At 31.9% G+C, this 22133-nt stretch overlaps 1 protein-coding gene across 1 annotated transcript in view; it reads right to left on the reverse strand.

Annotated features, from left to right (window-relative positions):
* Mtpalpha (monolysocardiolipin acyltransferase Mtpalpha) overlaps window positions 1–22133 on the reverse strand; it is a 52503-nt gene that overhangs the window by 7141 nt on the left and 23229 nt on the right. Inside the window, exons 5-10 of the mRNA XM_075357463.1 lie at window positions 21402–21609; window positions 17897–18072; window positions 16602–16772; window positions 12885–13107; window positions 7727–7936; window positions 605–800 (exon numbers count right to left, since the gene is read on the reverse strand). Of these exons, the coding sequence (XP_075213578.1) occupies window positions 605–800; window positions 7727–7936; window positions 12885–13107; window positions 16602–16772; window positions 17897–18072; window positions 21402–21609 (1184 nt within the window). The remainder of the gene's footprint in view (window positions 1–604; window positions 801–7726; window positions 7937–12884; window positions 13108–16601; window positions 16773–17896; window positions 18073–21401; window positions 21610–22133) is intronic.

Raw genomic sequence — 22133 nt, forward strand, 5'->3', positions numbered from 1 at the left:
TTTTGTTATAATTATTTTATTTAATTATTGCTTAAATAGCAATAATTAATTTTGTAATATGGAAGTACTGTAATGTGAAATTTATTAAAACCCCACACAAAAAATTACGAAAAGAAATGAAAACAGAAATATTACACATATTACAATTTTTTTAGTACTTTACTGAAAAATATATATAAAAAATATGTATTTAATGAAATTTAACAAAAAATAGCAAATGAAATTAATTTATGTAAAATCTAAATTAATTTAAATACAATAAATACAATGGTTAATGAAAGTATGAATTGAAAGATATAAAAAAGGCTAGAAATTAAAACAGTTTATAACTTATTTTACACCCAAATATATCTACTAAAATTAATAAACACCAACTGAATGAATAGAATGTATAGAACTACTAGATATGAACTGTGATATTAACCGACAGGACAGTATGTCCCCATAATAAGACAATGAAAAAACGTTTCTGTACTACGTGTGACTTGTTCAGTGTTTATAACTTTATCAGTTCTAACACAGTTCTTGCACATTAACAGGATCTTCATATTTATATTTTATTTTAATGGTAAAAAAAATATTTTTATTAAAAACAGTAACGTACCCAAAAATCCAGCCTTCACCATGTCCTGAAGTACATTTATGTTTCCACCAGCAAATCTCTCACCAAATACTTTACTGAGATCATGAGCTATATGAGCTCCTACATCGATTCCAACTTCATCACACAGAGTTGCTGCACCGACTGGGAACCCAAATTTTTTTGACATCTTATCCAGATCTTTTGGATTTACACCTTCCTATAAAGCAAGATTAAAAAAAGAAATTTTTGAAGAATATAAAGTGTGAAACTCACAAAAGTACTTAGCACAACTCAATTTAATGAAGTTTTAGGAATAAATATTCTACTGTAGCAGTTTATAGCATAGAATCATTGTAATAAGGATAAAATCAAAACCTAAACAGACAATGATTGTTAACGTCTATATGCCTACAAGCGCCCATGATGATGATGAGGTAGAGTGTGTATACGAACAGATTGATGAAGCAATTAAACACGTAAAAGAAGATGAAAATTTAATAATAGTTTGAGATTGGAATGCAAGCATTGGAAAGGGCAAGGAAGGAAATATAGCGGGTGAATACGGGCTGGGCAAAAGGAATGAAAGAGGGGGCCGACTTATAGAGTTTTGCACGAAGTATAATTTAGTAATTGCCAAAACCCAATTTAAAAATCATAATAGAAGAATATACACTTGGAAAAAGCTAGGCGATACTGCAAGGTATCAGATAGATTATATCATGGTTAAGCAAAGATTTAGAAATGAACTCGTTGACTGCAAAACTTACCCTGGAGCAGACATTGATAGCGACCATGATTTGGTGATAATGAAATGTAAATTGGGATTAAAAAACCTGAAGAAAAGGTGTCAGATGAATCGGTGGAATTTAGAGAAGCTTGAGGAAGAGGAGGTAAAGAAGATTTTTGAGGAGGACATCGCAAGAGGTCTGAGTAAAAAAGATAAGGTAGAAAATGTAGAAGAAGAATGGGAGAATGTTAAAAAGGAAATTATTAAATCAGCAGAAGCGAACTTAGGTGGAACAAAGAGAACTGGTAGAAAACCTTGGGTTTAAGACGAAATATTGCAGCTGATGGATGAAAATTGAAAATATAAGAATGCTAGTGATGAAGAAAGTAAAAGGAACTACCGACAATTAAGAAATGCTATAAACAGGAAGTGCAAACTAGCGAAAGAAGAGTGGATTAAAGAAAAGTGTTCAGAAGTCTAAGAGAAATGAACATTGGTAAAATAGACAGAGCATACAGGAAAGTTAAGGAAAATTTTGGGGTACATAAATTAAAATCTAATAATGTGTTAAACAAAGATGGTACACCAATATGTAATACGAAAGGTAAAGTCGATAGATGGGTGGAATATATAGAAGAGTTATAAGGAGGAAATGAATTAGAAAATGGTGTTATAGAGGAAGAAGAGGAAGTTGAAGAGAATGAAATGGGAGAAAAAATACTGAGATCTGAATTTAAGAGAGCATTAAAAGATTTAAATGGCAGAAAGGCTCCTGGAATAGACGGAATACCTGTAGAATTACTGCGCAGTGCAGGTGAGGAAGCGATTGATAGATTATACAAGCTGGTGTGTAATATTTATGAAAAAGGGGAAGTTCCGTCAGACTTCAAAAAAAGTGTTATAGTCATGATACCAAAGAAAGCAGGGGCAGATAAATGTGAAGAATACAGAACAGTTAGTTTAACTAGTCATGCATCAAAAATCTTAACCAGAATTTTATACAGAAGAATTGAGAGGAGAGTGGAAGAAGTGTTAGGAGAAGACCAATTTGGTTTCAGGAAAAGTATAGGGACAAGGGAAGCAATTTTAGGCCTCAGATTAATAGTAGAAGGAAGATTAAAGAAAAACAAACCAACATACTTGGCGTTTATAGACCTAGAAAAGGCATTCGATAACGTTGACTGGAATAAAATGTTCAGCATTTTTAAAAAATTAGGGCTCAAATACAGAGATAGAAGAACAATTGCTAACATGTACAGGAACCAAACAGCAACAGTAACAATTGAAGAACATAAGAAAGAAGCCGTAATAAGAAAGGGAGTCCGACAAGGATGTTCCCTATCTCCGTTACTTTTTAATCTTTACATGGAACTAGCAGTTAATGATGTTAAAGAACAATTTAGATTCGGAGTAAGAGTACAAGGTGAAAAGATAAAGATGGTACGATTTGCTGATGATATAGTAATTCTAGCCGAGAGTAAAAAGGATTTAGAAGAAACAATGAATGGATGAAGTCCTACGCAAGAACTATCGCATGAAAATAAACAAATACAAAACAAAAGTAATGAAATGTATTAGAAATAACAAAGATGGATCAATGAATGTGAAAATAGGAGGAGAAAAGATTATGGAGGTAGAAGAATTTTGTTATTTGGGAAGTAGAATTACTAAAGATGGACGAAGCAAGAGCGATATAAAATGCCATATAGCACAAGCAAAACGAGCCTTCAGTCAGAAATATAATTTGTTAACATCAAAAATTAATTTAAATGTCAGGAAAAAATTTTTGGAAGTATATGTTTGGAGTGTCGCTTTATATGGAAGTGAAGCTTGGACATTCGGAGTATCTGAGAAGAAAAGATAGAAGCTTTTGAAATGTGGTGCTATAGGAGAATGTTAAAAATCAGATGGGTGGATAAAGTGACAAATGAAGAGGTATTGCGGCAAATAGATGAAGAAAGAAGCATTTGGAAAAATATAGTTAAAAGAAGAGACAGACTTATAGGCCACATACAAAGGCATCCTGGAATAGTTGCTTTAATATTGGAAGGACAGGTAGAAGGAAAAAATTGTGTAGACAGGCCATGTTTGGAATATATAAAACAAACTGTTAGGGATGTAGGATGTAGGGGGTATACTGAAATGAAACGTCTAGCACTAGATAGGGAATCTTGGAGAGCTGCATCAAACCAGTCAAATGACTGAAGACAAAAAAAAGCAGTTTATACTGTAAAATGACAAATTATTTTACAAGATGTATCATAAAAAGCCCAAGCTATTTGATTCTGTAAGTGATTCTAAAATATTACATTTAGTAAAACAAAAAAAAAATATTAAGCTATTTGTGGAGGAGTATTACGTGCTGTATTATAAAATATTTAACACCTACAAATATTACTATTTGAAATATATTATTTTTTGGGATCCCTTCAAAAAGAAAGTAAAAAAATGATGTCTTAAAAATAGAAAAATCCATAAATATAAAATATGTAGACCAATATTATATATATTTCAATTTAGTCATGTTTATAAATGTGTTATCTTTATTAAAAAGATTTGTTATATTCTCTTAAAAAACTAACAATATTCATTTATATCAAAACACACACAACTATTTTCATGTTAACTTGAAACAATACTTCAGCATATAAGAAAGTCTTATTGTGCTTCTTTCTGTTACCACTTCAAATTAACTACTGACCAATTTAAAAAATTTTTCTACTACATACTTAACATATAAAATATTTATTTTATGAATATTATCGAACTTCATAAAATTTAACCTTTCTCTTTTCCCCATTTTCATTTTTAAATAATTAATTTAATATAAATTAATGTTTCTATTATATTAGACTTAAAATCAAACAAAAAATGTGTGATTGATTTTCAACTGCAATTCCTTTAAAAGTTGTAAATTTTAAATTTAAATACAGTTGAAATCTGTTTTTCCTTGCTCATTATAAACTCGCAGAAAAAAATATCTATGTATGAAATAACTGTAAATTATGAAATTGAATTCTATGAACCTACCTAATCAGTCAATTTTTAGAAATTTGATAAATGGCTAATTTTAATCTCCTTGGGTTGAGCTATGAGATAAAGAGTAGTATTACACTGCTTCTTCAGTAGTTATACCATAATTTAAGATGATTCACTTACGTGCTGCTGTCTGTAAGAATATATGTAAAATATACAACCAGTAATTCTCAAATTTATAATAACTTTTTTTTGTTCCCGAGTGTGTTTTTAGATCAGATAACAAAACCTACGATTTTGTTTACACATTATACCATTATAAATGAGTTAGGTTGGGCAAATAAACAATTTTGAAAGTTGCAAAATAGAGACCAACACAGATGGACGGACATTTTGTTAAAAAAAAAAATAAAAATATTTTATTACGATATCATGTTGCGTGTCTTAAAAAAAAATATTTTTATCTATGGTAAATTCATTAGTTTATTCATTAATAAAAGAATATGATACATGTTTCAAACTTGTTAAATTAAACATTTTATACTATTCTGATCTGTGTAACCACTAAATGTGCCCAAACAGAACTCTGACATCTTTACAGTCCTTAAATGTCTTTGACTCTTAATTTTTCATAATTATTATAATAACAACGCCAACCTCTATATTGGAGTAGTGTCATCTCTGCTTTTCATCCGGAAGATTTTGAGTTTAATTTCCTATCATATTTGGCATTTTTCATGCTCTACAAAATTTATCTTTCATAGCATGTAATTGGCCTTTTGTTTCTTTGAGAAAAAATAAACAATTAATGCCGTAATACTAATTTTTGCACTAATCACTTTTGATCAGATATGACAATAATCAAAGACATGACAAAATGTTGAAAATAAACAACCAACCCATCATAATGATTATTATAAAGATGAAGGATAAATAATTGCACTGATAGTTTGAAGATAAGTACTTAGCAATAAAAGTACAATTAAATATGCCTTGGCAGGAAATTACAAGCAAAGTATGTGAAATGCATGGAAAAGCAGTGAAAGATTATTTGCTGGTTACAAGCAATACTAGGCCAGCTGTAAAGCTTAAGGATGGTTTTCAAAAGGATTAGTAATTTCTTGTCAAAGGTTTACTAAAGAGAATTTATTGCAATTGGGCAATCCATATTCTTCTGTAGAAAACCATGAACATTAGACACAAGAAGAGATAAACAACTATAACATGCACAACTTCTACTTGGCTTGCACTATAAGTCAAGTAGAAGTTGGCTTATACTACAAGCAGTATAGTTTGGCCCAAGCGAGTTGATGAGCCCATGTTTTGATGACAAGCCAGCATATAAAGTATGTTCAAGTTCAAAAGTACTTCGGGGTATTTCTTCATGAGGAAATTGCAATTTAACAAGCATCTTCAATATGTCACGGGGAAGGTCTGGTAGTACCTTCTTTGGTATTCGACGTGTGGTCAACTCTGTATAAGGGCATGTGGAAGGCTATTATGCTATATGCAGCGCCTGTTTGGGGAGATAGGCTAAAATGTAAAAGCTATCGGGATATTTTATTGAGGGTTCAATGTCTTATATTGTTAATGGTGACAGGTGGTTACTATACAATTTCATGGGAGGTGACCTTGGTGATTACAGATTTGATTGCGTCAGAGAAGCAACAATGTTATGTTACAAAGAAGTCTGATGAGCTGACTTCAAAGAAAATTTGAAAGATTGAACAATATGGAGATGCCTTGTGGCAGGCCAGATGGGATGAGGCAGAGGGCAGACGTTATATGCATGATCTCTTCCCAAATGCTGTTGGTTTGCCTCTTGGGTACACCCTAATAAGTATGTGCTGCAATTTCTTTCTGGCCATGGCACTTTTCGAGACAGATTGCAGAAATTCGGCCTGGTATACTCTGAAATGTGTCTGCAATGAGGACAACTAGATCACAGTTACGATGTGTTGTATCAATGAGCAAAATATGAGTTGATGTGCACGTAGACTTGATATCATTGCATAGGCATTAGAGCTCCATGCTAATTGGAGGAACCAGGCTGAATGGGCATTTGTGGAAAAATTTTTAACTTATCTTGCAAAGGAAAGGATTGCTAAGGGGATTTAGGGTTCTACTTGGATTTTCCCATTTTAAGTTTTGTTGTTGTGTTATTTATATTTTGCTGTTGATTTTGTTTTGTGTTTGGTGTTAATGTTATTGTGTTTTAATGTTCTTGATTTATGATTTACATTTTGTTTGAATGCTGAACTCACTTTTGATTATTTTGAGTAGGTAAGTTCAATTCCTTCGTTACCATGTACTCCAATCAGTACTCCAATCAGACTTGGCATAATGTGTGTTGTTTATGAGTTCATGATAATTAGTAGTACACTGATGGAATATCACTTGTACCATTCACACTGGTGGCATCCTGGCTGAAGCTAGATCGAAAGATGTCATTGCCAAGGTATTGAAGATGACCTCCGGTAAAGCCCATAAGGGCCAGGTACAGAGGGGGTGGCATGGCGACCGAAACCTTCACATGGAAGGTGTCTTCTAATATGGGGTCAGGATGTACTATAAGAAAATGATCCTGATAAAAATAGAATATTGACTGTTGCAAGAAAAGTTATGGATGGAGTTACCAGTTAACAAGAAATATTATGAAAAACTGCAACAAAAAAAGCAATTTGCTGAAAAAAGATAATCTCCTTAATATTTGCATAACACTCTTAATTGCTAAAATTAAATAACCAAGAAGCACAATTTTATACAAGATCCTACAGAAAATTTTCTCCACAGTTTAACTTCTGAAAAAAGTTAAATAAGTTCCTAAAACATGATATCAGTAAATCTCTTCATTATTTTCTATACTTTGTATATAATTAATGTAAACACAATGAAGGTTAAATCTAAATCAGTTTATGGTTGATATTTACATTGTTATGTTGTCCATCATATTATTAATATTTAATTACGAAAATAATCATTAAGCAAAAAGTTGCATATAGGAAGTGAACTTATGTCACTTTGAAGATTTTTTCAAGATCACTGCCTCACATTGATCTTCAACATAATTACTACATATATGGAAAATCATCCAACATTTCTTTTAATTATACAGGAGATAATTACAAAAAATGAATAAACAGCACCAATAGATTACATGATGGTTAATCATATTAATTATATACAAGTTATCAACTTATAGTTGTAACTAAACTAACTTACAAAGTAACTTATATACTTGACAGTTTTTGCTACTTCAGCTATACCAAGAATGTATGTGGAGATCTAATTATAAAAATACTTAATATTTAAAACCTTAACATCCACTTTATTATAAGAAAATTTACAGAACTGATGAATAGAAAGTTATAATAAGGTTTCTTGAATTCAATATACTTATTAGTATGTTTTCCATTAAAAAAATTATTTTTTATATTTACCTGTAGAAGACGTAATGCTTCAGACGCCATATTTGTTAATATTCTTGTTGTATAAAATCCTGGACCATCTTGCACTGTGATTACAACTTTACCTTGTTTTAATCCAACATCAACAGCGGCAGCAGCTGTTTCTTTGGAAGTTTTATCAGTTGCAATTATTTCTAATAACTGCATTTTATCTACAGGTGAAAAGTAATGCATTCCTATGACCTAAAATAAAAGAAACGAATATCAGAAATGTCAAACAATGAGAGTTGCATTAAATGGTTATTGAAATAAATGTTGACATCAAACTGTGTATGTGTGTGTGTGTGTGTGTGTGTGTGTGTGTGTGTGTGTGTGTGTGTGTATGAGAGAGAGAGAGAGAGAGAGAAATCTTAACTAAATGTGCATTATGACAATTAATCATCATTATCAATAAGGAGAAGAGTAAAATAAATAATTAAGTAGGAAGGAAAAATTTATGAAAAATTTTAAAAGAAAATCTACCTGTAATTACATATATAGCATAGTATGTATTCAAATATAATTGAAGTCAAAAGGAACGAAAGAAAAGAAGACAGTATGACAGTTGTTTCAAGTGGGAATAAATAGATTTAAAGATTACAAATAAATTTATTCATTTGTACTGCTAACAGATTGTATTATGACAATTTATATCTAATCCAAACAATAAATCTAAAACCATGTGTGCAATTACCAAAAGTGTATGTGGATTTGAAAATAAAACAGGCCAGATAGCAGCTCAAAAAAAAAATTATTCACTGGATGGATGGATTGTAACATTGACGATTGTGTGGATAGAATTCTCATTAATGATAATGCTAGTACTTCTGTTGCTCACAAAGTGAAATTTCCAGGTGTTTTATTAGATGAAAAATTCTCTTAGGATGATCAAATTGATTTCGTTTATAACAAAATCAGACTTACTATTTTCCTTTGAAATGCTTTAATAAAAAGCTAAGCTTCTCATTACTATTAAAAATTTACTATGCCTATATATATTTTCACAAAAAATAAGACATTTCTTGGGATTTCCTCAAAATGACTTTTTTACAGAAACAATATTACTCTGTGATGAACTTTTAAATGCAAATAAAAGAATAAAAAATCCACGATTTATAAAAATCACATTCGGTTGTAAACAAATACATGTAAAAATAATTTCCAAAAGCAGCATGTGACTTGTAAATTATTCTGAGTAATTTTTTTTTTATTTAATGTATTTACCTTAACATTATTTCATATGTTTGTTTTTAATATAATTAATACAGACAGACTTTAACTACATTTTTTTCTTATAATTTGTTTTTATATTTAATATAACCATAAAAACACAGTCATCAGATAAGTTATACTTACTGCATTAAATTCCAATAATTAATTTTCATGTATTGCGCATCTTCAGTTAGTATTGAATTCTAAAACTAGATTGAATCCTGTAACTACATTAAAATATATTCTTTTGATAATCTGTCATTTTATTCTTAAATGTTTTGTTCTGAAATTTTGAATTGGGTTGTGATATATGTTCATAATTTACTGGACTGCAAAATTTACATATATGTTCATAATAATGTTTTTATAATTTTATTTCTAATATATGTGAAGGATCCAATTTAAAGAACTATTTGTTAAGCAAAACTTTACGAGTTGTAAAGACTTTAATTAATGAGGAAAAATCATCATAAAAATCTACTATAAACAATAACCCTAAAAAAAAACTCAAAGTCATTGATGTCCTTAACTAAATTGTCAATCTTAAATCTAACAATTATGACTCCTAAATTTTGTGAAATTCTCATTCTTCTTTGATCCCTTAATGAACATATGGGCAAGAGTGGGGGTCAGAGCCAGCATGTTGTGGGTGTCACTGTAAAACTAGCATTATGTATGATATTTTAACATTGTTTCTGGACAGCAGCTGTGAGTTTTGCATCAGCTACATGTAATCTCTGGTGTTTCAAGTCGTCCCCAATTTGCTTGACCTATGTTTTCTTTAGTGCAGTGGATCTTCCACTGTGCAGGTAGTAGTAGTTGTCTTCATAGGAGACAGTATGGAACTCTGTATTCATGCATTCGGCATACGTGCTCAAATCACTGCAGCCTGCGCTTTTGTATTTCAAGTTGAATGTAGTTTGTTCATTACAACTGAGCCCGATTGTGTGACTTTGCAGATGATCATACAGTGATACATCTAGTATTCGCCATAGGGATCACATTTGGAACACTTCTAATATGTTTAGGCCTTCTTTCAGTAGTGTCCATTTTTCTGATCCATATAGCTAGACTGGTAAAATGAATGCCCAGAACAGTTGGATCTTTATCTTCAAGGTTAAATTTTGTTTCCTCCATAGGCACTAGTCCAATGGTTGAAGGCAGCAGTTGCCTGGCCAATCCTGCCACAAACTTCCACAGATGATGAAATTTCCTTTTCTTGGAATAATGACCCAAGGTATTTGAAACTTTCAACCTGTTCAATTTGTATTCCAGCCAGGTAAACAGCAGATGGTGAGCCATCAGTCTCAGAACTCTGGTTTTTTCAGCATTAATTTTGAGACCAAATGGCAGTGCTGCACTTGCAATGTCGTACAGGGTGTCGCCTCGGCATCATCATCTGCAAATACAGTGCTATCATTCAGAAACATTAGGTCTGTAACATAGCTGTTTTTGTCATATTGGATACTGCACTGGCCATTGAAGGGTTTTTGCATAACTGCATCAATAACAGTATTGAATAATAAAGGGTGAGATGATATAGCTCTACCTTACACCGGTTTGTATTGAAAATTCATCAGACAGTTCATTACAGATGCATATGCAGCTGCTACAGCCACTGTATGTTTCTGTGAGTAATTGCATGATTTTGGCAGGTATAAGTTCAAATTTGAATGCCCCCATAGTGCTGGCCAATGGTTGCTGTCAAATGCCACCTTGAAATCTATGAACACAATGACTGTTTGCTTTCCGCAGCATATCCTCTCTTCCAACATTTGTCTGATAGGAGCAGCCTCTATTTGGGCAAAAGCCAGCCTGTTCTTCTCTCGACAGTTGCTCCTGATGTTTCTATAGTCGAGTTTGGATGATTCTCTAAAAAATTTTCCAGTTATTGATAGGAGGCTTATGCCACGGTAGTTTTTGCATTCGTGACTGTCACTCTTCTTTAGTGTCGGTATAACAATCACTTGTTTCTATACTGTAGGAATTTTCTCTGTATACTATATTAGCTGTAGTAGTGACTGTATACGATTGACAAAGATATCGCAACCTGCTTTTAACACTTCAGCTGTTACACCATCAATCCCAGGCACTTTGTTGTTTTTGAGTTGTTTTATCACTGTTTTCACTTCATCTACTGTTGGTATAGCATCAATGGCTTGGTTTTCTAGCAGTTCCAAAGTTGGTGCGTTTGCTAGTGGGACAGGTAGCAGCTCATGACTGTATAAGTCTTGAAAAAATTCTTTCCATTTGTGTAGTTGTTCCAAAGGAGATTGAACAAAGTTTCCATTGGCTTTCCATATATTCTAATTAAATGTCTTAAATTTTCCACTTAGGTGATTTAAGTCTTGTAAAAATTGCAAAAAAATTACATGGCCCAATATTCATGTTTTTGTGCAGATTCTTCCATTTTGGTGGCCAATCATTCTAATATGCTGCAACACTCAGCTTCAATCTGACCTCCCGGTTCAATTTTCAGTACTGTTCATAGTCAACTAGTTTATGCTGATTGACTAAGTAGAGATATTCATCTGATATTCAGGCCTGTGTTTGGTGGGCATATATTCTTGGCATATCCTTGTATGACTTCAGTTATCTGGGTTGACTCAGCATCCACATCATCAAGTTGTGCTAAAATGGCAAACTGATAGGCTAATGGTAGTTGGAATTGGTGCTTATTAGCCGGTTTAGGAAGCTTTGACTAATTTTGCTTTATTGGTGGTGATGCCACCATTGGTGGTGTTTTTTTGCACATTGGAGCCTCAATTGTATCATTGCATACAAGGTAATGATTCGAGCCACAATCCAACTCAGGCACTACTCATACACCTTTGATTGTGGATCAAAATCAAGCGTTAATGAGTATGTAGTTGAGGACTGATGTATCTTTTCCATTTGGGACATGCCATGTAAGCTGGTGCTTCTTTGGGTGATGCAAGAGATTGTTGCCAATTATTAACTGATTGACCGTGGCGAATGACAGTAGACATAATCCACTGTCATTCGTATTTCTGAGGGTGGTTTCCCAGCCAGTCCTATCAGCTTCCACATGAGCATTTAGGTCACCAGCAACAATGGTTAGGTTGTTTTTTTTTTGTGTCGATGGCGTCCTGAAGTGGAGTGTAAAAGACGTCCTTGGCATCATCTTGACCTGATTCAATGGCGCATACACAGAGATGATATGCGTACGGATTGTTCCAGCTTAATTAAAATTAAAACAACTATGTGGCTTGAAAGGTCAATACGCTCTTGGTCATTTGCCAATCAAGTGCAAACCCAACACCTTCAGTGTGTTTTCCACCACCAGAATAGAATAATCTGATCCCTTTATCACTACCTGGCACCTGTACTGTTGTTGTTCCTGAGTGCATAAGTCTGAGTTCTGAAAGCGGCGTGATGGATTTGCAATGTATTAATATTCGTGCAATGATTTCTTTTTGGCCGACATGATGAACAGTGTCCACATTCCATGCGGCTATTTTTATTTCTTGACCTGGTGTGATGATCCGATCATTCAGTATTCGTTGGCCAGTATCACACTTTACACCAGTACCCTGACTGATTATCCGACAGTGCCGGCGCATCAGCTACAACCCTGGATGCAGTACAATTATCTCGTACATTTGACTTGTTTTCCATTGGGTTCATGCCTATGTTTTACAGCCTGTCGACTGCAGACCAACCTTAATCCCCTCCTAGTATTCACCAGGATCCACCCGGCTTAGGACATTCCAAATATTAATCAAAGAAACAAAATTAACAATCAATGCTGAAGTATAACATAAAATAATCCTTCCATTCCAATGTAAATCAGTCTACAAATCAAATTAAATATAAAATAAACATAAACAAATCATTACCAAACATAAACAACATCTAAGTAAACAAACCCTAGCAACCACAAAATGTTTTGTAATTCTCATTATATAAATGAACTTACATTTTCTGGTCGTTTACTGGCTTCAGCAATTTTTTTGATTGGGATAGCACTGGTATTTGTAGCTATAATGCAATGCGGAGGTACAACACTTTCAATTTCTTTTATGACTTTGTGTTTAACATTAATATCCTCAAAAACAGCTTCGATTACAATATCACAATTCTTGAATTTATCGTAAGACAGTGTCGCTTCTAAGTCAGCCAAATAACGATCTCGCTCTAAACTGTAAATATGATGAAAAAAGATTAAAATTCTTATAAATTTAAAAAGGTGAAGATTAACTTAATATTATATAATGTTTCTACAGTTTAAGAGATGCTCTTCTGCTGCTTCCAATACTGGTTAGCGAGGCCTAATCTCAATGGTTTAAGTTGGCTAAAAATAGCAACACAATACACCGTATATACATTCTATTAAATAAAATTATGTACAGAGTATCACAAAGTTCTCCTGGAACTTTCATGACCTATTCAACTGATAAAAATAATGGAAAAAGTATATATAAACATATTTCCTAAAATGCTTTGTTTGAAAGTTACTGCTAGTGAAGATCTCGCTTTGATTTCAGCTACCATAATGAAATGAGATCATAGGTAAAATTTTTGGGACGTTAATAAAGGGGCAGAATTAGTGATTTCTTATTGTTTTTGATCTGAAAAATCTAATAAAATAGGTCCCAGAATCATATCTGCAGTAGTTTTTTGAGAAATCTGGGTGAAAACAAATAAACTGGGGGAAAAACTTGTTTTTTATGTTTGACAAACATAAAAACAGGTTTTTTATGTTTCAAAACCTGAAATATAAAAATCCTAAGTTTAAATGTAGTTAAAATGGGTTTATTATTCACTTTTACTTTGTTAAAAGAGTAATAAACACATACAAATTGTAGAGGATTTAATTTTGAACAAACTAGTGTAATTTAAACTGAATAAAATAAAGAAATATTGGAAAAATGCAAATTTTATTTAGAAACAGTATACTGAACCAAATGTGCTTGACATACTTCTGTACTGCTTTTGTTATTCTTTTTAAATATTTAGAGCTGTCCTTAGTTACTCAACCACATACATAATACGGACAATTAATTCCAGTTAATTAATTCCATATTTAGATACATATATCTAAGCAGTGGATGCACACTTCTCCAAACAAACCAAAAAAGTTCAAACAGACACTGACCAACAGGAAAATAATGGCTACAGTTTATTGGGACCATAAAGGTGTCTTGTTGATGGACTTTATGGAGCAGGGGACAACAATAGCAAAGGAAGTTTATTGTGAATCTTTACGTTGGTTAGGCAGAGTGATCCAGGACAAACACAGAGGCATGCTCTTGTCAAGTGAGGTTTTGATCCACAACAATGCATGACCACACTATGCCAGTGTGATGCAAGATCTTCTCAAACAATTCAAATGGGAAGTTCTCAAGCATCCACTGTATAGTCCAGACCTAGCACCTAGTGATTTTCACCTCTTTTGAGAATTGAAGGCACGGTTGGGCAGACAACACTTCATCACCAATGAAGAACTTCAGGAGTCTGTCAAGACATACACTTCACTGACGGCAAACTTCTTTGAAGAGAGCATTGGAAAACTGGTGTCACAATACGACAAATGCCTCAATTGTTTTGGCAATTATGTAGAAAAATAAGTTAGATACTATTCAACTTTTAGTAATAAAATCATTTTGTTATGTCAATGTTTTTTTTTTAAAGCCCATTGGAGGTTGAAAAAAAACAGCACTGGTAATTTTATACTGAAACAGAATAATTTCAATAATGGAAAAATAAACAAGTCAAAATGTATGAAAAATTTATTATTACAATAAATTGTTCAAAATGTCATTTATCAATATTTACACAATCGTTTTCTTATTTGTTTACTAAAGATTTAACAATTTGCTGTATGCATAACTTAAAAATTGTGTTTTTAAAACCAATTTTTGTTTCGTAAAATTTCTTTAAAAACTTTCAGGATACAAAAGTGGAACCTGTTTTATTAAATTTTCACATAAAAAAAACCCCATCAAATTTACTCATTTTAGGTTTGAAGAGTTTTAGTGACTTCACTTTACCCTTGAGAAAGAAATAAGGGTGAAATTTTTTTGCAAGCTGTACTTGAAACAAAAAGTGTTCGATGACCCAAGTTTATTATGAACTTATTTCCTTGTTGAACACATCTTGAAATCTCTAATTTTTTTGTAACTATATATATGTAAAGCAATTTTAAATTCAATGATTTATCAAATGACTGGAATATCAAATTTATATTACAAATACATATAATGAGCTGGTATTAAAAGTCTTATAATAAACTGGTATAAAATACTTTTTACATTGGGAATTTTGTATTTATTGCTAACAGGCAAACAATAAAAGCAAGACATGGAATAATATAATATGAATAAACTAAGAGTTTTTATATATATATATATATATATATTATTCCACATATGGAGAGTTTTTATATATAGTTATCAAATGGCTTTGATGGCACATGGCACTTATGGTAGCCCTGAAAAGGGCGGTTTTTGTTATCGACTGGCTTTGACAACTTGTTGTCTAACTTTAATTACTAACTTTATGATAGCCCCAAGAAGGGCTGTTGTTGAATGGCTTCGACAGCTTGTAATTTATAACCTTGTGGTGGCCCTGAAAAGTGCCATTTTTTTCATTAGCTCTAAGAAGAGCTGTTGGGTCCGAAAGCTGGTCTCTGGCAAAGTTGAGGAGTTGCGATTCGTCTATTAAAGTCAGACCAAGCTTTCCCTCAGTGGCAGTTGGATTCCCACTGCAGTATGGCAGTGGTGGTCCTCAGAGCCCTGCAGTGTTGGGTCGGTGTCGGTCGTCCTTCGCCGGCGTGTCCGAGGCAGTTTTTCCTGAGCGATCCTATGCTGGGCCAGCTACTGCTGCTGAGTCCACCAGCCAGGGAGATTGAAGCCCGGCAAGCTGGAGCAGGAAGGTGGCATTTGCGTCCAGCAGCTCCCTCGGCGGGTGGCCAGTCCTGCTGCTCCGGCGGTATGTTGGCATCCGCCAGGAGGTTCCACGTTGAGGCAGCCAGTGAACTTCTTCAGTCTTCTTCCTTTTCCTCTTGGTCTTCTACCGATAGTGGTCAACGATGAATTGAAAATTCACTCTCATGCACGCTCTTTTATTGGAGCCTGAGAGTGGTGGGGCTGCAGCGTCGCTATGGTGGGAGTGATGCTTGTATCAGCATGTATGTATACTGTGCACCAACTCACATCGTTGCTATTGTGTTTGCCTGCCGATATTAAATTGGGCATATATGTAGTAACTATATATATATATATATATATATATACTGTTTAAAATTTATTTTTACTACAGAAAAAGGACATACTGAAATTAATCTGCTCAACTGAAAAAAAGTATTTTTAGATTAACTGAAAATACAAATAACAAATTAAATCAAAATCACAAATGATCTATCATATTTTTGACAATTATATGTTGGTTGGCCAGCTATAAGGCTCAAACTCATCTATGAGCATTCATACAATTTTAAATTAACATTTTAACACAAACTCAATTAGATTTTAGATGTTGATAGGCAGAAAATTTTTAAAAACAAACCAAAAAGTTAAAGCAAATAAACTAAAAAAAAACCATGTTACTATTTTGTGGTAAAATAATGAAATGGTTTTAATAAACTTAGATAATATAAACTAAAAATTATTAACCAAAAATTTTAATTACTTACGCTGATATCTTTTTCCTCTTGACAGCTGTGTTTAAACCAGTTTGAATTTGTCCAACTCCTCTGGATAAACCAGCATTAGTTGTATCCTTTAAAATAACATTGTAACCTTTATCAATAGATACATGAGCAATACCAGCACCCATCAATCCTGCTCCAACTACAGCAACAGTTCTGTGTAATCATAAACATGAAAAAAACATTTTTTTACAGTTCCAAGTATGATTTAGGAAATAATAATATTACAATTAAAAATTATTCAGACTTATAAAAGACATTTAAAAGAAAAAAAAAATCAGAATTGTAAATAAAACACAATTATCATTTGACTTCCAATAATCGCCAAACATACATTTTTTACTACAGTTTATCTGAAGAAAAGATTTAAAAAAAGATTAATTTTTATTATAAAAATTAAAATATTTATTATCATTCAAGAGCACCTTCAAAAATTTATAAATTATACAACTTCATATTTATGATGCTTGTAACATCTTGCTTGGTTTTAATCACTGAAATGTATTAAGTTTTATTTTAATTCACTAATGAAACAAATGCTTTAAAATATTTTAGCAATTGAAACCAGCCCGGGGAATTCTGCTGGTAGATCAGAATATAAACCTAGAAGTTTTATACTAAAGTAGAAAGTTTCAAAATTTTAAAATACTACCTCATTTCTATCGGCTTATTTTTTTTTAAAGAAAAATAGAAGCCACTGTAATTCAAGTTTGTACTGTTGTACCATAATAAAGAATGTTCATGTTGTTTTTGGCAAATAATCCCATCAAAATAAATCAGGCAGTTATAAATGTTAATAGTCTAGTAAAATGGTAACAGAATGTGTTTGTCTGAGAAAACTCAATCTTGATAAATGCTTTAAGAAAGCTATAATTTCAATGCAGCAATTGAGGAAATGGAGAAAGTCCTTATCTAAAAAGAGAAGAAAAAACTGATGGACTCAGAACATTAATCTCTCACTAAAATTAGTAAAGAGGAAAAATATGTACCATTACATTTTTTATTTAATATTATTTTTACGGCATTGCATTTTTAACAGTTTCCAATAAAACATGAATATCAAATGAAATATTTAAATCCATAAAAATTTAATATAAGTCTAGAGATAAGCTTTAATTGTTACAGTTTCAAGTCATGATTACATTTTTCCTTTTTAAAGAAATGCTCAGTTTTGTTATAATGAAAACAAAAACCCTTGAAATATTTTATTTTAAATCACTCAAGATAAAACTGAAACATATATAACAACGTAGAATAAAAAAAAATTACAATAATCATACTTGATTTCTTTCTGAGGTTTCCCAAATCTATTCTTCTTGCACTCAGTCTGACCCTTAAATAGACCAATTAGTCCTTTGCTTTGCGGAGTCATGGCCAATTCAGCAAAACCTTTGTTTTCTGCTTCAAAGCCAGCTGAAGCACCTTTATCGATTCCGATCCTAATTACATCCAAGATCTAAAAAAATAAATACAAAGAGCATGCAGAGATTAAAAACAAACTATTAACAAAAATGTTGGTGTTGGTTAGTAGAATTACTTTAATGGTTTAGATAAGGCAAAAATTAGGACAATGTTAGAATGAATTACTTCTGACAAATGGGTAAAGCATATTTCCACCGGTTGGGTTGTGTTAATAAAGAGAACTTATGGTATTTCTCTGATACAAACCCAAAACAGATTAATGAACGAGTAATACTCATTAATCTTCATACATAATGGGTCAAAGTGTGCTGTGATGTAGAGAAGTTCAGGATAATCAGCCCATATTTCTTTGAAAAAGGCGTAAACAGTTACAGTACACTTCGATACTGTAGAACTTCACAGAAGATGCATAAAATAAGTTGAACTGCGGTTATAACAGATTGGGCATCCGCGCATTCAGCTAGGGTTTTGATGTAGTGTTAAGGAGGATGTTTCTGGAATGTTTGATTTCCTAGGTGCACCTGGCCATCCTATTTTTTTGATAGTGACTTCTTCCTATCGGGTTTTTCAAAATCCAGATATACACTTCAATTCTCCAGATGTACACCGGAGAATCATCTTCACTACCTGAACTAACGGCAGTTACTCAATGTGAGCTGGCTACCATACCGGAATAATACTGTGAAATAAAATGAGCAATTTCAACGATTGAATCCAGCAGTATGTGGACTAAAATCGACAATATTTACAAGTTATTTCCATACTTAATGTTAGTATAAATTAAAAGTAAGTGTAAAAACATATTTTGTCATGCAACTACTCTTGTGGATATAAATGTAACATTCTATACAACTCTGTTAACAAATTATAAAAAATTAACATTTATAATGCTTAAGAACAGTTTCTTCTGACATTTTTAAAAACTTTCCAATATAAGTTTCAATATGACAACCATTTAAAAAAAGAAATGCTATTTTTATTTTCTGTAAAGATACTCTTTATGCTTGATTAAAATTTTAAAAATACTATTACAGTGCATACACAAAATTTTTTAACACCTGTTTGGGAAAAAGTTGTAAAGATCTATTAAAACTGCTTTAATCTCTGCCACCTGTATCAGAAAAGATGCACTGTTGCTACACAATGTTCTAAAGTAAAACAACTGTACAGGCAAGAACAAGATCTGTACTATGTTGTATATGAAGTAATGAATACGAAGTATGTATATGTTCTATATGAAGTAACAGCACTCATTTCTGACTGAATATTCTTAGCAACTAATGGTAATTCTTTTTCTTCATAACCCTTTTATCCATTCTGTTGTCAACTGTAATGAAATTATGTTTGTACTATAAAAGAGTATATAAAAAACAAATGGCTACAAGCAAAAGTTCCTATTTTTGCAAAGAATCAAAATAGAAATTTAAAAAATGACTGCTTTACTGAAACCAACCAATAAAAACATTTTTAATTAATTTTTTTAACATTTTTTTTAAATTCTTTAATTTCAAATAAAATCATATTTCTAAATACACTTGTTTTTAAATCTCTTCTTCCTTATGCAATTAATAATATACTGCAATTCTTAATCTAATTTTTTTTCCATAAATGTTTTAATAAGTGAAGCTCTTCAAAGGGAATATTTTTCTTTTGGAAAACATAAATAAAAAACTTTCACCTTAAGAGTGAAATATGAAAATACCTACTATAATGCTAACTTTAAAACAGTAAAAAAAGGCAATCATCAATAAACGATGTTGTCCCAAAAATTTCAATGATTTTGAAAGATTCTAATTAAAATAACAGTAGGAATAGAAATGTATTTTTATAAAAGCTGCAATTTTCTGATATCAGGCATATAGTTAATAATTATTAATTCTGTTCAGTAACTAAATTATAAGATGTATCCAGAAAGTAAGTACTGTATTGGTATTAAAAAAGAGACATAAATTGATTATTACATGAAACTGTATACATTAAACAATGTATGCTGTAATTTCCACACTATTAAGGCACTTTTCATATATTTTAGTCTTTTCAGTGAAGATAACCACTGTTGTACAGTCTTTTTCATGTCAGCATCATCGTCGTAACACTGACCAGCAAGATTGCTTAAGATGCAGAAAAAAGTGGTAATCACTTGATACTAAATCAGGACTATAAGGTGGATGCTTGAATTGTTCCCAGCCAAATTGTATAATAAGACTTTTTTATACTGGCAACATGTGGACAAGCATTGTCATGAAGCAACAATATCCGTGACTGTGCGTGCCTCTCCTCCCGATTTGGATTGCAAAGAACAATTTTTAAGTGTCAATATATAGTGAAACATTTATAGTCTTACCTTTTGGCAAGAAATCAACCAATAAAACCCCATTTTTATGACAGAAGACAGTGCACATGATTTTCTTGTTGAAATGGCAGTTTTGAACTTCTGTTTTTTCAAAGATGTGGTGTCTCACTCATCATTCCATAGACACTATTTGGATTCTGCAGTGAAGTGAAGAGCCAATTCGCATCACCAATCATTATATTTATCAAAAACTTGTAACCTAAGAAAAGACTGGCCATTTTCTAATCGCTTGGTTTTGTGAACTTCTGTCAGCATTTTTGGCATCCAACATGAGCAGAATTAGTGGTAGCTTAGATACCGTATTATGATTTCATGCAGAATTGTTCATGAAATTTCAGGAAACTCAATACATAATAAATTGTAAACCGTCGATTTTCTTTAATTTTTTCTTCTACTCACATAATCAAATTGTTATTCATTATCGAAGGGTACCCACTCCCTCACTGTGACCCTCACTGAATTGCTGCATCCAATTTCTAACCATTCCAACAATCGTTGCTTTTTCACTATATATTTCACTTATTTACTGATAAATATTATCTGGTTTGGCATTTCTTGCATTTAAAAAGTGGTTAAATGCCCTAATTTCACAATTTGTAGGATTCTTGATTGACTTGAACATTTTAAACGTTTAATCTGCTATAAACGAACATCACTGTACTTGTAATGACGTCTATCGAAAGACAATGAATGAGAGAATTTGGTGTACATGCTCAAAGCTGCAACTGAAGCACTTCAATAGTGGTAAAAGGAAATGGTGCTTACTTTCTGGATATGCCTAGTATTACCACAGTAATAGCATCACAAGCATGTTAATGTTCACTAGGCTTAGTTTTAAGGTAACTAATTTGTCAGGCTGATCCTTTACTCCTTGAAGATTTCTATTTAATAATTGAATTAAATATAAAACTATACATCTAAAAATCCTCAGAAGTTAAGTTTTCAGTTTTCAATACATTGATTATTTAAAATACACAAATCCAACTAAAATAGAATTATTTCTAATTTACCTTGAGAGGCGCAGGGTAAAGGCCACCTGTCATTTTCATAACTTGTGATTTTGCTTTGTTGAATATTTGATCTTTAACCCAGTCATACTGAAGAGCGAAATTCAAAACTTTATCTACAATACTCTTTTTCTTCCTATCAACTTTTAATGTTCCATCAGCCAATTGTTTTGCAGCATCTATTGCCACTTCTTCCAAATACTCCAAGGTTCTAAAATTAAAATCTCACTATAAGAATTTTTTTAAGCAGCTGTGTTAAAATAAAACATTTTTTGTCAATAATGAAGGGTCAATGGATCGTGAATCTTAAGTAAATAAGAGCTTTCAAATCAGGTTATACAAAACACATTCACTAAGCAAACACAAACAGATGTTCTGAGTCAACAGAAATATGAATACAAATTTACAATCAAAGAGAGTAACACAAAAGGACTAAAGATATTAAAATAAATATTGTGACTATCTAACTTTTACTCGCTAATAAAATTAAGAAAAGATTGTTTTAAAACTTATCCAAAAACTCAATCTTAGTTGTTTAAATATTTTCTGTTCATAAATAATAGCAGAGGGCTATACAAAATCAGATTAAATTACAAAGTAAATTCTTTATTACTTTATTTATCATATAAAGGAAACCTACTTAGAAATAAATCAATAGATATATCATTATTTTATTTATGAATTATACATAACAGTTACTCATTAATATGCAATGTTAGCGTTAATTATATTATA

The sequence above is a fragment of the Lycorma delicatula genome, chromosome 2 (genome assembly GCF_047948215.1).
Source record: "Lycorma delicatula isolate Av1 chromosome 2, ASM4794821v1, whole genome shotgun sequence".
In the NCBI taxonomy this organism is placed as follows: Eukaryota; Metazoa; Arthropoda; class Insecta; order Hemiptera; family Fulgoridae; genus Lycorma; species Lycorma delicatula.